The sequence below is a fragment of the Bufo gargarizans genome, chromosome 2, assembly GCF_014858855.1.
Source record: "Bufo gargarizans isolate SCDJY-AF-19 chromosome 2, ASM1485885v1, whole genome shotgun sequence".
Classification (NCBI taxonomy): Eukaryota; Metazoa; Chordata; class Amphibia; order Anura; family Bufonidae; genus Bufo; species Bufo gargarizans.
Genome location: NC_058081.1, coordinates 570,052,890 through 570,068,245, shown reverse-complemented (window position 1 = coordinate 570,068,245; position 15,356 = coordinate 570,052,890). Strand labels below are relative to the sequence as shown.

The 15,356-nt window shown below is 42.0% G+C and overlaps 1 protein-coding gene across 1 annotated transcript in view; it reads left to right on the top strand.

Annotated features, from left to right (window-relative positions):
* PTPRH (protein tyrosine phosphatase receptor type H) overlaps positions 1–15,356 on the top strand; it is a 167,981-nt gene that overhangs the window by 98,258 nt on the left and 54,367 nt on the right. Inside the window, exons 6-8 of the mRNA XM_044281718.1 lie at positions 808–1,071; positions 3,081–3,344; positions 14,143–14,406. Of these exons, the coding sequence (XP_044137653.1) occupies positions 808–1,071; positions 3,081–3,344; positions 14,143–14,406 (792 nt within the window). The remainder of the gene's footprint in view (positions 1–807; positions 1,072–3,080; positions 3,345–14,142; positions 14,407–15,356) is intronic.

Sequence of the window (15,356 nt, the reverse complement as noted above, 5' to 3'; positions counted from 1 at the left end):
AGTGCTTCTATCACATCATTTTAGGGATCGGTGGGGGTCTCAGAACTTGTAGCCCCACTGATCAAAACCTTTGGGATATCACTATGACATCAAAAGTGAAAAAAAAGTACAGGTACACTGTAAGAATTCAAGACGCCTCTCAAAAATTCAGCATGTTGGTTCCTTCTTTCTTCTGACACCTGCCGTGGAGGTCAGGGCATCACCAAACACATTAGATAACCAGTTGGTGCAGCCAAAATTGGTGGATTCAATTGACTTTCATATAATGTATAAGGCTACTTTCACACTAGCGTTCATAGGTCCGTTCGTGAGCTCCGTTTGAAGGAGCTCACGAGCAGACCCGAACGCCTCCGTCCAGCCCTGATGCAGTCTGAATGGAGCGGATCCGCTCAGACTGCATCAGTCTGGCGGCGTTCAGCCTCCGCTCCGCTCGCCTCCGCACGGACAGGCGGACAGCTGAACGGTGCTTGCAGCGTTCAGCTGTCCGCCTGGCCGTGCGGAGGCGAGCGGATCCATTCAGACTTACAATGTAAGTCAATGGGAACGGATCCGCTTGAAGATGTCACCATATGGCTCAATCTTCAAGCGGATCCGTCCCCCATTGACTTTACATTGAAAGTCTGAACGGATCCGCTCAGGCTACTTTCACACTTAGAATTTTTTCTAAGTTATTAATGCAGATGGATCCGTACTGAACGGAGCCTCCGTCTGCATTAATATGATCAGCTAGTGTGAAAGTAGCCTAAGTTGATTTTAAAATCGAACTACTGACGCATTATTTATCATTTTTGGTATTTGTCTCCTTAGTGCCCTCTCCTGTCAAGGACTTGAATGTAGCAGATACATCAGACAATTCTGTGACCCTCGTGTGGGCGTTCTCAACTGACCCCAATGCCGGTTCATACACCTATACTGTGGAACGTGATGGAAGTAACAGAAAGACAGATATAAAGACAAACACCGCAGAGATGACAGCACTGCAGCCGGGAACAAATTATACCTTCACCGTCTATGCAGTCACCCCAAACAAAATACATAGTGAAAAATCTAACATCGTAAATGCGACAACCCGTAAGTTCATGTCTATGTATTTTAACATTTCTTTTCTTCTCTTCAGTTTTACGGTAAATAGTGCAATTGTGGTAAAAGAGCAGCAAATCGCATCACATGTCTGTTCTAGTGAAGACTGAAGATTTTGTTATGGAATTAGGCATTTACTTAATTTCTGTTGTAAATTGTATTAACATATCATTTGTAGAGGTTCATGATAGATGGAAACCTTTGAAAGGGGGGTGTACATATTTTTGTGGGGGGTAAAGTAAATTGCTCTCTTTATTAAAGGGTTTCTGTCACCAGAAATACCTAAATAAAACCTGCTGACACTAGCGATGTGCTAATGTCAGCTGAACCTAACTAGCCTATCCCTAGTTTTATCCATTTCCCAGTTACTGCATAAATGTAACTTTTATTATATGAAAATTAGCCTCTAGGAGTCAGGGGGGGGGCAGCGTTGCTCCTGTGTCACCTCCCTTAGGGCTAGGCTGCGTTCGCATCCTCCTGCTGACCCTGAGTGCATAGTAAATCTCGCGCCTGCGCCATGCCGTTCAGTATTCAGCACAGGCGCAGTAAGGAAGTCTGCAGCCAGTGAGCATCCTTACTTCACTATGCCTGCGCCGAATACTAAACGGCACGGCGCAGGCACGAGATTTACGATGCACTCGGGGCCGGCAGGAGGATGCGAACGCTGCCTGACCCTGTCAATCAGGACTTGGAGGAAGGTGACAGAGGTGGGAGAACCGAGCCTCTAAGAGCAGGAGCAATGCCCCCCCCCCCCTCACCCCCCGCTGCTCCTAGAGGCTAATTTGCATATTATAAAAGTTACATTTATGGAGTAACGGGGGCATGAATAAAACTAGGAATAGACTAGTTAGGTCCAGCTGACATTAGCACATCGCTAATGTCAGCCAGTTTAATTTAGGTATTTCTGGTATGGTAACGAAAACCCCTTTAAAAGTGTTTCTTTATTGGGTAACCACTTCACAATTGTTAAAAGGAGATTAACGTCCTTCATCTGCAATACTGTTTCTGAAGACGTGGGTCAAACTTTAGATTCAAAACCATATATTTTTTAGTAGCAGATCTTTTGACAGGCACTCTATGATCCAGTACAGCATGAAAAAATAGACCATTTCATTTTACTACTTATCTATGCCTGCCGGAGTAATACATTTGGATCATCCTTATAATATCCTTACAAAAGTAGTTATTTATGCCTGTCTGGAGTATTAAATATGGAACATCTTTGGCTTTCCTTATACCAGTAGTTGTTATCTATACCTGTCTGGAGTAATACATATAGACATCTTTGGCTATCCTTACACCAATAATTGTTATTCATGCCTGGAATGAACTTAGGTGGTAAATGTTGTCAGTCTGAGAGAAGCCAGCTCTCTCCTGTTAAACCCTGCTGACTTTTTTTATCCCCTCCAGTGGTGAGAGGGGCAAAAAGACTCAATTTATAGCATGACTATGGCCTTTGCCATAATTTGAGACTTTTCTATGTTAAAATAGTGATGTAAATCCTGTGATCCAGTGGATCTGTATTTTTATAACTCCTAGAGACATATCAAACATTTTCTTTGACCTGGGTGCCAAGTGCTTAGACCCTCTACTGGCTCCTGAAGGCCCGCTCAATAGAAAGAACTGAGCCCATCTCCAGCAGGGAGAAGAGACATTGTTCTAAGTCAGTGCTTCTATCACATCATTTTAGGGATCGGTGGGGGTCTCAGAACTTGTAGCCCCACTGATCAAAACCTTTGAGATATCACTATGACATCAAAAGTAAAAAAAAAGTACAGGTACACTGTAAGAATTCAAGACGCCTCTCAAAAATTCAGCATGTCGGTTCCTTCTTTCTTCTGACACCTGCCGTGGAGGTCAGGGCATCACCAAACACATTAGATAACCAGTTGGTGCTGCCAAAATTGCTGGATTCAATTGACTTTCATATAATGTATAAGTTGATTTTAAAATCAAACTACTGACGCATTATTTATCATTTTTGGTATTTGTCTCCTTAGTGCCCTCTCCTGTCAAGGACTTTAATGTAACAGATACATCAGACAATTCGGTGACCCTTGTGTGGGCGTTCTCAACTGACCCCAATGCCGGTTCATACACCTATACTGTGGAACGTGATGGAAGTAACAGAAAGACAGATATAAAGACAAACACCGCAGAGATGACAGATCTGCAGCCGGGAACAGATTATACCTTCACCGTCTATGCAGTCACCCCAAACAAAATACATAGTGAAAAATCTAACATCGTTAATGTGACAACCCGTAAGTTCATGTCTATGTATTTTAACATTTCTTTTCTTCTCTTCAGTTTTACAGTAAACACTGCAATTGTGGTAAAAGAGCAGCAAACCGCATCATAGTTACATAGTTGATACAGTTAAAACAAGACATAAGTCCATCAAGTTCAACCAAGGGAAAGGTGGGGATGCGAATCCCAGAAGGATCTGTTCTAGTAAAGACTTTGAAGATTTTGTTATGGAATTAGGCATTTACTTAATTTCTGTTGTAAATTGTATTAACATATCATTTGTAGAGGTTCATGATAGATGCAAACATTTGAAGGGGGGTGTACATATTTTTGTGGGGGGTAAAGTAAATTGCTCTCTTTATTATAGGGTTTCTGTCACCAGAAATACCTAAATTAAACCGGCTGACACTAGCGATGTGCTAATGTCAGCTGAACCTAACTAGCCTATCCCTAGTTTTATATCAAGGGGAGAAACAGAACTGGATCGCACATCCACAATGCTATGCTTAGATCTAATTAAACTCGCTTCTCAGCGCAATATTAAAGTGTACAACCCCCTATACTGCATGCTGTACAAGAAGCATTAGTGTACAGTTTTATTTATTTTTTTGTTGTAAAATTATTTTTATTAAGGCTTTTACATAAAGTCTTAAATAACATACATTGAAATACATGCGTATATAAAAATAAGAATATATCAGATATACACTGGAAATGAGGTAGTTATATTCGAATGGCCGAGGTGATAGCTTGACCTCTCGACAGTGTATTTTTACAGTTCAATATAAGTAACAAGTAATGAGTCCTAAAGGAACATAACCGAGGATATAGGAAGGTCTGAGGGGAAGAAAAGGGAGGGGAGAGGGGTTAGATGTGATTGGTGGAGGTCTGTTATGCATTAGTGTACATTTTGATCAAAAGACATAAGCCCACTCACCACGTCAAGGTTGCCTCTTAGAATGGGACCTACTCTGACAAATAGGCGCAGCACAGTGCGGTGCCGTTCAGTATATGAGTGTCCTTCCTTCACTATGCCTGCGCCGAATACTAAACGGCACGACGCAGGCGCGAGATTTACTATGCACTCAGGGCCGACAGGAGGATGCGAACGCTGCCTGACCCTGTCAATCTGGACTTGGAGGAAGGTGACAGAGGTGGGAGAACCGAGCCTCTAGGAGCAGGAGCAATGCTCCCCCCCCCCCCCTCACCCCCCGCTGCTCCTAGAGGCTAATTTGCATATTATAAAAGTTACATTTATAGAGTAATGGGGGCATGGATAAAAGTAGGAATAGGCTAGTTATAGGTGAAGTGAAGGGGCACACACACCAGGGAAACAATTGATGGATGAATAATTAATATTTATTACTCTAAAAACACTCCCCTAAAAAGATATATATAAAACATACATAAAAATGTATTGATAGCAACCTATAATTCATGTGCATATAAATCCACTGGTATGGATAATAATGTCCACTGTTCAGCTGCAGTGCTCTGGATACTGCTGTGGGTGCAATAAAATAAAGTTCATCCAAATAATGTCCCAATTCGTACGGTGCTATGTAGATGTATGATAGCACAAATAGTACGGAGTATCCAGAAGATGGCACCAACGGGTGTATTCAATTCAAATGCGATGGAACAGTACTGCTGACTATATAGCAATGTCCAGTATTAAGAATTGCATATGTGAATATTTGCACAGATCCTCAGATTACTCACAGTGTCCAGCCGCTTGCAGTCTCCCGGTCTCACCCCTCCTTGTTGCACGGCTGTAGCACTGATTTTCCAGGTAGCCGAACACGGCCGTCTGTGGCGTCCCACGTGACCTGATGCTCTGGGGTTCCGGGCGGACGCTTAGATGACGTCACTGCTATGCGGCGGTAATTTCAAATCTGATAGCGGATCTCTTGTGCTGGCGACTTGATATTCAGTTTCTTTATTCTTTATTCTTTTGCTTTCCTTGAATCCACGCTCACTCCACAATGCCAGACGCGTTTCGGGGTCTTGCGCCCCTTCCTCAGTGGCCACCGAGTGAGTGAATTCTCACTCCTTATATATGGTGTGTACCCTCCCACAATAGCACTTTCTTATGCTTGTTTCAATATGTGGGATGGATTTAATTACTGCTGCTTTTCAATATTGAATTCAAGTTTAAAACATAGTTAAAAAGATACTTAATAAATACAAAGTGAATATTTACTCCCCATTCATTAATTCATTGTAAAACATATTTATAGACATATATATAAATATATTTGTAGACATATATATGTAAAAGATTTTTATATAAAAATGTAAAAATATTCTTGGTGTAGGAAGGTCGCAAGGTTGCAAGGTCAAAGCTGCGTTTTTTAGAAAAACCGCATTGAAAACGCAGCAATGTGAATTGCGCTCTCCCTGCGGTTTCTGCATTCCTATGTTATATAAAGTCAGGCGATCTCCCCCAAATAAATTGGACCCGGATTCAGTCACTATAATCTAAATCCTATACATGGCTTGAACATTTACTGATTGCATTTCATGTTACTAGGGTAGTTGATAGTCGTATATAAGAGGAGTCATCCGGTGGGGAGGAGAATCACAGTGTCAATTACTGACCCTCCTGCGATATCTCATCTCCACCGGACAACCCCCCCAGCACTCACAGGAACCCAAACACCTCCATCTCAGCATTGAGACCCTTCGGCATGATGGTGTCATACTCAAAAAATTCTGCGGGACTCCTGTCGTGACATGTTGTCAATGTGGTTCCCTCCTCTCCACATTTTTTTGACTCTTTCTATAGCAGTGAATTTTAAACCAGTTGGGTCGCAGTTATGTTGAATTTTAAAGTGTCTCGATAGGGAATGCGTTTCTAACCCTTTTTTAATATTCGCCACATGTTCAGCTACCCTCTTTTTGAGTGTCCTTTTAGTTCTGCCTATGTATTGTTTCCTACATCCACATTCCAATAGATATATCACATCGGTGGAATCACAGGTTAGGCACTCTTGTATTTCTACGCTAAATGAATTTGTTGTGGACTTCACCCTTGTTGTTTTTTTGGGGAAACTAGTAATCTTACAATTTGTGCATCTACCACATTTAAAAAATCCATTAGTTGTCAACCAGTTCTTTTTTTGTTGCTGTTGACTGTCTTTCCTACTTTTTACAGTTGGGGCTATTTTGCCTGCCAAATTGTTTGCCCTCGTGTACGTTATTTTTGGTACATCACTCAGAAGCGGGCCAATTAGTTTATCATTTAATAAATGTGCCCAATGTTTTCGGATGCTTCTTTCCACTATTTTGTATTGTGAGCTAAATGGGAGAATAATTCTCAGCGTTTCGTCTCGCGGTTGTGGTGGGCCTATCTGGAAGAAGCCTTTTCGTTCCATCTTTTTCACTTTCTCCAAAGATTTATCTATTATCTGGGCGGGGTAATCTCTCTCCAACAATTGTTGTTTCAAGTCTGCAGCCTCTTCACCAAACTTGCTATCAACCGTACAGTTTCGCTTGAGCCTGCGAAACTGGCTGGTTGGTATGTTGATCAGCCACCGAGGAAGGTGGCAACTAGCAAATCTGATGAAGCTATTCTTGGCTACAGGCTTGAAAAACGTGTTGCATTGTAGCTGGTCTCCCCTAATCCATATCTCCAAATCCAAGAACTCCACTTTTTCTTGGCTCACAGTTGGACTAAATATAAGGTTCTTATCATTTTTGTTGATGTTACTGAGAAATAAATCAAGAGATTCCGCTGTGTCGCGCCAAATAAACAAGATATCATCAATGTAGCGCCGCCACAGCACCAGATCCGTCCCCAGCCTGGGCATGATGGTCTCTCTTTCCCATTGGGCCAAAAAAAGGTTGGCATAGCTGGGGGCGAATCTGGTGCCCATGGCGGTGCCCGTACACTGCAAGTAGAATTCCTGCTCGAAAGAAAAATAATTGTGAGTCAGAATATATCTCACTCCGTCCAGCAGGAACTCTAGTTGTTCCACAGGAAGCCCGACATCTCCTGATAATTGTTCATGCAGTGCCTGTATTCCCATGGAGTGTTCAATGACTGTGTAAAGTGAACCAACATCCAATGTCCCCAAGATCCACCCTTCTACCCAATTGACTTCCTCTAATGTTTTAATAATGTCAGTCGTATCCCGAATGTATGACGGTACCCGCTTGACATATGGTTGGAGCCATTGATCGATGTATTTGGATAGATTGCATGATATAGATTGGATACCCGACACTATCGGGCGACCTGGAGGTGCTTCCAGGTTCTTGTGGATCTTGGGGACACAGTAGAACATTGGAACTCTTCTTTCAGTGTCTAGAATGAACCTAGCTTCTTGGTCAGAAAGGAAATCTGCTTTTAACCCCTTTGCACAGTAATCTTTCAAGATGTTATAATATTCCTGTGTCGGATCTCCTTTTAGTTTTTGGTAGGTATTCTCTGACCTTAGTTGTCTATAACATTCCTCTATATAGTCTGTTGTATTGAGAATAACCACAGCACCACCCTTATCCGCTGGTCTTATAACAATATTGCTTTCCTCCTGTAGGGATTTAATGGCCTTGATCTCTTCTCTACTTAAATTTATATTGACCCTGCGACTTTTTATTCTTCTCAAGTCGCGTTCCACATTGTTCTTAAAAGTGGCCATTTCACTACCAATCTCCTGCCTAGGGAATTTTTTCGATTTGGCTTTAAGGTCTGTATGTACATATTTATTTTTGTTACTTCCCATATCCATTTCCCTATTGATGGGATTTTTGAGGAAATATTTTTTCAGACACAAACGTCTGATAAATTTCTCAACTCCTATGTATGTGGCAAATTTATCCATAGGATTAGTGGGGGCAAACTTTAAACCTTTGTTGAGGAGCTGCACCTGGGTTTCTGTAAGTGCAATGTCACTGATATTTATTACATTGGTGGTTGGTGTTTTTACTTTCTGTGTTTTCTCCTTTTGTGCATGTCGTCCTCTCCGTATTCTTCGTTGTGATTGTACCTTTGTGACCTGCTGGTTGTTGGTGTAAAGTGATGTGTCGTGTTCTGATGGTGTCTGTGCTCCTGTCTGTGTGTCTGATGGTGCCCTCTGCCCTGTGGATATTCCCTCGGACGATCCCTCAAATTGTAATCGTGGACATAACCCTGTGTTTTGTGACTGTGTTTCTTTGTCTCTTGTCGTGGTGGGGTGGGAGTGCGTGTGCTCCTTATTCGTGCTTGGTGATGTGGTGGTGTAAAGTCTAAAAAATGCGGTGTAGCCAGTGTTTCATACCTATTTGAAATTTTAACATTTTCAAACTGTGTATTTATGTGTTCAACCTCCCTTTGCTCATGAATCTCAGTAATTTCCTTCCATTCACATATGCAATTCTTAATACTGGACATTGCTATATAGTCAGCAGTACTGTTCCATCGCATTTGAATTGAATACACCCGTTGGTGCCATCTTCTGGATACTCCGTACTATTTGTGCTATCATACATCTACATAGCACCGTACGAATTGGGACATTATTTGGATGAACTTTATTTTATTGCACCCACAGCAGTATCCAGAGCACTGCAGCTGAACAGTGGACATTATTATCCATACCAGTGGATTTATATGCACATGAATTATAGGTTGCTATCAATACATTTTTATGTATGTTTTATATATATCTTTTTAGGGGAGTGTTTTTAGAGTAATAAATATTAATTATTCATCCATCAATTGTTTCCCTGGTGTGTGTGCCCCCTCACTTCACCTATTACTTTTTGAATTCTTTGGGGTCCTGAGGGTAGGACCAGAGGGTGAGCACCTACCCATACGTGATAGGGGTGAGCCGCTGTATTCGATTTACGATAGGCTAGTTATGTTCAGCTGACATTAGCACATGGCTAGTGTCAGACAGTTTTATTTAGGTATTTCTGGTAACCAAAACCCTTTTAAAAGTGTTTCTTTATTATTTAAACACAATTGTTAAAAGGAAATGAACTTCCTTCATCTGCAATACTGTTTCTGATGACGTGGGTCAATCTTTAGATTCAAAACCACATATTTTTTGTAGCAGATCTTTTGACAGGCCCTCTATGATCCAGTACAGCATGAAAAAATAGTAGTAAAATAGATTTTATTTTACTACTTATCTATGCCTGCCGGAGTAATACATTTGGATCATCCTTGGATATCCTTATTTAGGGTTATTATGTACGGCCAGGATTAAAATAGTTATTCCCATCTTAGATTATGATGGCGTATTTACAGGATATTCCATTAAGTATGATACATGCGGGTTACAAATAACCAGTGCCTATATCCAAATTGGTGGTCCCTCAACCAATGTCCCATATGTTGACTGATGAGGCAGCCTCAGACCAGCCGAGAATGTATGGAGAAGTGGCTGCATGTGTCCACGGTTCTCTCCATTCAATTCTACATATCTTTTGGGAGCTAGCAGGCTTGTAGAGCAAACTGCAGCCCCATTGTATCTATAACCAAACTGGTCAGGGTCTCCTGGACATTCTGGGAGAGTTGGCAAGTACAGTATGTTTGTAACTTCTAAGACCCCTTTCACACGGGCGAGTTTTCTGCGTGGGTGCAATGCGTGAGGTGAACGCATTGCACCCACATGGAATCCAGACCTATTCACTTCAATGGGGCTGTGCACATAAGCGGTGATTTTTACCCGTGAAAATCGCAGTATGTTCTATATTCTGCGTTTTTCACGCAACACAGGCCCCATAGAAATGAATGGGGCTGCGTGAAAATTGCAAGCATCTGCAAGCAAGTGCGGATGCGGTGCGATTTTCACGCATGGTTGCTAGGAGACATTAGGAATGAAAGCAACCCTGGACCCCATTAAAGTAAATTCACTGTATTATTTTCCCTGTGGCTTTAGGGGTTAATGAATGTTAAAAAAATTACTCACCTCTTCCACTTGATTGCGCAGCCGACATCATCTTCTTTCTTCTTCTTTCACGACCACGTGGTGAGCACTGTGACGTCAGCACAGGTCCTGCTAAATGAAGATAGAAGGATCTTCTATCATCTTCATTTAGCAGGACCTGCACTAACGTCACCGAGCTTACCACGTGGTGAGCGAGATTACGTCATCAAAGGTCCTTTTGCGGGTCCTGAAAGAAGAAGATGATGATGTTGGCTGCGCGATCAAGTGGATGAGGTGAGTTAATTTTTGTTATTTTTTTTAACCCCTCAATCAACATTTTAGTAAGCATTCTGTATTAAGAATACTATTATTTTCCCTTTATAACCATGTTAACCATGTTATAAGGGAAAATAATAAAATCTACAGAACACCTAACCCAACCCTGAACTTCAGGTCTGGGTACCACATTCAGTTTTTTATCACACGTGTGCAAAACACATTGCACCCGCGCAATAAAAACGGAATAATGCAACGCAATCGCAGTCAAAACTGACTGAAATTGCTTGGTTTCCCGTAATGCACATGCGACACATCCGGAGCAAATCCGGGAGGCCCGTGTGAAAGAGGCCTAAGACAATGGTAACAACTCCCTATTGGTGAGTTAGGAATAAGGAGAGGTCCAAGGCTGACATTTTGTGAAGGAATGTTTTTAGTAGCGCTGAGGCCGCCTTTCTGCTGCCTGAGGCGACAACGATGCTAATTTCTTAACCTAACCCCTTCACTTCAGCCCTACTGTTACATTACATACAGAGCTACAAAACATACAGGGTAATACAGCGCCACACACCTCTTACATCCAGTGATGTCTCCTCTGATGTAGACGTTCTCTTTCTTTATCTTTTCTATTCAGACCAGACCACCATGATTTTTTCTTTCAGCCATCTCTTGACTCTGCAGAGTTTGACAACTACTTTTCCATCCTCCTCCCCACCTTCTGAACACTCCATCCTGCCAACTCCCCAACACTATACTGCAGAAACAGCCCCCCTTAAAATACTGGTATCACACAGATAGTTCCCCTTCAATAATTATTTGCACACAGTATCCTAAAAAAAAGAAACTAGGACTAAAGCCTATTAGCGGAAGGAGGAGGAGGTCTCAAAACCACAAATATGACGAAGAATACCATAACAATGGCGAAACTACAGCCGGGAACAGACTACAGCTTCACTGTCTATGCAGTCACCTCAAATGGAAAATATTGCAAAGCATCTAACGTGGTTAATGCAACAACGTGTAAGTTCATGTCTGTGTATTTAAACACATTTTCTGGACGCACTTTAATACTCCAAAATCCATCATCTGCCTGACTGTTCTAGCGAAGACTGAGGTTGGGTTAGGGTGCAGTAGATAGCGTTATGCATTCAATTGTAATCTCCTATAAATTCAAATAAATGGTTGTTTTTTGTAGAGATTCCTAAAACATTTAAAGGAAGAGTAAAATATTTCACCATATGCATTATGGAGTTGTGAAGCAAACGGTTTCATTTATACATCATGAATTTAAACATGTCTTTCCCCCATATCCACTTCTGCAAAAGCAGAAATATCATCTTCCTCCATCTGCAACCTAGTTTCTGATGACACGGGTCAAACTTTAGATTCAGAACCTTCACATATGTGACTTACAAATTCGTCATTGAGTTGGGATATTTAAAGGGACACTGTCACCTGGATTGTACTTACTCAGCTAATACCGTAACATCACCCCTATCAGTCTCCACGATTTACATAAAAAATATACTAGTATTACTGCCCTGTGTCTTTTATTTTGTCTATAAAATCGCTTTTATTAATATGCAAAGTACCTCAATTAGGAGCCCAAGGGGACATCCCTCCGGCAGTTGGAGCCCAGCCGTGCCCATTACTTCGGAGCCGACGTAATGTTTGTGCAGGGTCCGTAATCCCGCGCACGTGCCCTGGATAGAAAGCCCGGAGCGGTGCGACTTGCCAGGCGGGCGGAGGATGGAGGAGCAGGAGCGACGAAGCTGGCGCACGCGCAATGACTTCTGTGAGGACGCTGACATGTGTATCCAGAGCGCATGCACGGGATTACGGGCGCTGACCAAACATTACGTCGGCGATGAGGAGTGAATAAATTAGCAGTGGGGCGGTGCTGGGCTCCGAAGTAATGGGCGCGGCTGGGCTCCAACGGCCGCAGGGTTGTCCCCTTGGGCTCCTTATTGAGGTACTTTGCATATTAATAAAATCGATTTTATTGACAAATTGCAAGGCACAGTGCAGTAATACTAGTATATTTTAATGTAAATCGTGGAGACTGATGTCGTCATGTTATTAGCTCAGTAAGTAAAATCCAGGTGACAGTGTCCCTATAAAACCCAGATTGACCAAATCCAGCTAATAAAAGTTGTGGTTGACTGTACACTTCCGCTGTGCGGACAGCCCTGTATAACCTTTCTCTAATAGGACATTTGGCTATGTGGTTTTCTGGTCAACCAAGACAACTCATTTAAAGGGTCAGTGAATTTAAAAAAAAATGTTGGTATGTCAAAGAAACATATCAAAAGCATTGATCAGTGGCTGTCTGAGTGCTGAGACCCCCACATTTCCTAAAACGAGACTTCTCACTTCTCACGGTGCAGGATGGGATCATAATGGGCCCTATAGACTTTCTAATATATCAGAATGTAGAAGTTAGTTGTGCAGCGGTGGAGATCACGTGTTCTTCATTTCTGTTTTTACTATCCTTTTTATATACAGTATGTGGAAATGTTCAGTGGTCCGTTTTACTCCTAACCTTTAAGAAGTTGTCCAGCTAAATGTCTTCATATGAACTTGCTACATAGAAACACCGCAGTGAAAAGAAGTGTTGGCCGTGGCGTCTTATTTTGAGCTGGTTTCTAGTAAAATGTGTACAGTAAGTCCATAGGGAGCTACAAAAGCCTTTGGCCAATGGTTGTTATCACCTATGGACATAATCAAATATATCCCTTTTGGTGAAGGGATGTGGTTTTTAGAGGTCTGCCTCTGTGAAGAAAGGGTGAAAAGGATCTGAAATAAATTTGTCGCCATATGCTATATTCTCTACACTAAATGGAATGAGTTGTACTCAAGCAGTGACATTTGCAGTGCATGTTCTTCTGAAATTACAGATTGGGACCTTTTAAGTAAACCGTAAACTCTCATGTATTTTCGTACATCTATGCACCAGTTTTGCATGGAAACTTTTGTTCTGACATTCAAACCCATACCATAACATGAGGCAGGATTGCTTGCTATTAAATGTGTACACAGAAATAGAGGGCAAGGATCAGAATTAAGCCCATGTTATGGTGCTGTTTTTTTTCACATAGGACAAAAGGACTTGATGTTTTCTTTCTGCTCCATTGACCGTCCAGCATGGATCCTTTGTCTGATTTCCCACAAGCCAGCATGTCTGGAGAGGGGATTTCTTCAGTTTCTCCCCTATCAGTAGCAAAGGGGATGGAAACAAAAGGGCTGTGCCCCTTTACTCCATTGATCCATAGTAGCTGCATGGTCTGCCTTTATGACATTTATGTTTTCTTCTGTAATCTAAAATTTCTGTTTAGACCAGGGATGCCCAACCTACGGCCCTCCAGCAGTTGCAAAACGACAAATACCAACATGCCCTTATATCTGTAGTCTGTCCGGGCATGCAGGGAGTTGTAGTTTTGCAACAGCTGGAGGGCCGCAGGTTGGGCATCCCTGGTATAGAAAAAGGCTATGGTTGTTCCTATATTTGGCAAAGTTAAAAATGCCAAATTATTCTGAAAATTGCAGTAAAGGGAATGTTTTTGTTAAAGTGGCTTCTTTTTGTGGGTTCACATGCACTTCAAAACCTACAGTAACTTTACATCAAATTACAATAAAAAGAGCACGTTATCTATAATATTTGGCATTTGTGTCTCCCCAGTGCCCTCTCCTGTCGAGAACTTGACTGTAATTTCTAGGTCAGACAATTCTGTGACCCTCATGTGGACGCTCTCTTCTGACCCCAATAACAATTCATACACTTATACTGTGGATGGTGGAGGAGTAAACAAAAATACAGATATTAAGAAAAACACTGCAGTAATGACAAATCTACAGGCGGGAGTGAACTACAATTTCACAGTCTTTGCAGTCACCTCGAATGGAAGAACTAGTAAATCATCTAATGTTGTTAATGCAACAACAGGTAAGTTCATGTAATACAATATTTTCATCTTTTATCAGCTAATATACATGTTTGGTAAAGAGTGTCTTACAGTGTCCCTCCCAATGATGTAGAAGAGGTTTGTGCCTTCTGGTTCCTCACCCACCTTGAACACCTTGCTCCACCTACTGTAGAACGGTTGGGGTATGCTCAGGATGCTGCCCAGGCAGATGCCAGAGCACATATCGGTCTTCCCAAGCTACGGTGATAAGGGGACACTGGTAATCCACCCTTGTAGGGTCTGCTTCCTCAGAGGGACATAAGGAACACAGTTGGGGTCATTTATCAAAATGGTGTAAAGAGGTACTGGCTTAGCGGCCCATAGCAACCAACCAGATACCACCTTTCATTTTCCAAAGGAGCTGTCAAAAATGAAAGGTGAATCTGATTGGTTGCTATGGGCAACTAAGCCAGTTCTACCTTACACTAGTTTGATAAATGACCCCAAGTATGTTTTTGCAGAGAACATGGGATTTAGGCTAAAATAAACATGCCATCCAAGCAGAATGGGCATGGAAAAGCAGTCAGAAAGCTATTTATGTATCTTTTCTCTGCTCGTGGCTTGTTCAAGCTCCTGATAGGTTCCCTTTAGGGCTCATGCACACGACCATTGATTTTTTTTTTTTCCTCATCCAATGCGCATTTTTCGTGGAATGGATGCAGACCCATTCAGTTCAATGGGGCTGCAAGGCTGCAAAAGATGCGGACATCACGCTGTGTTCTGTCCGTATCCATACGTCCATTCCGCATCACCTGCAAAAAACTGTCCTATTCTTGTCTGTATTACGGACAAGGAAGGATAGAACAGTTCTATAGAGGGCCGGATGCAAAACTGCAGAACGCACATGGCCAGTATCTGTGTTTTGCAGATTGGCAATTTGGAGACTGCAACAACGGCTACGGCCATGTGCATAAGCCCTAAATTGGTGGTA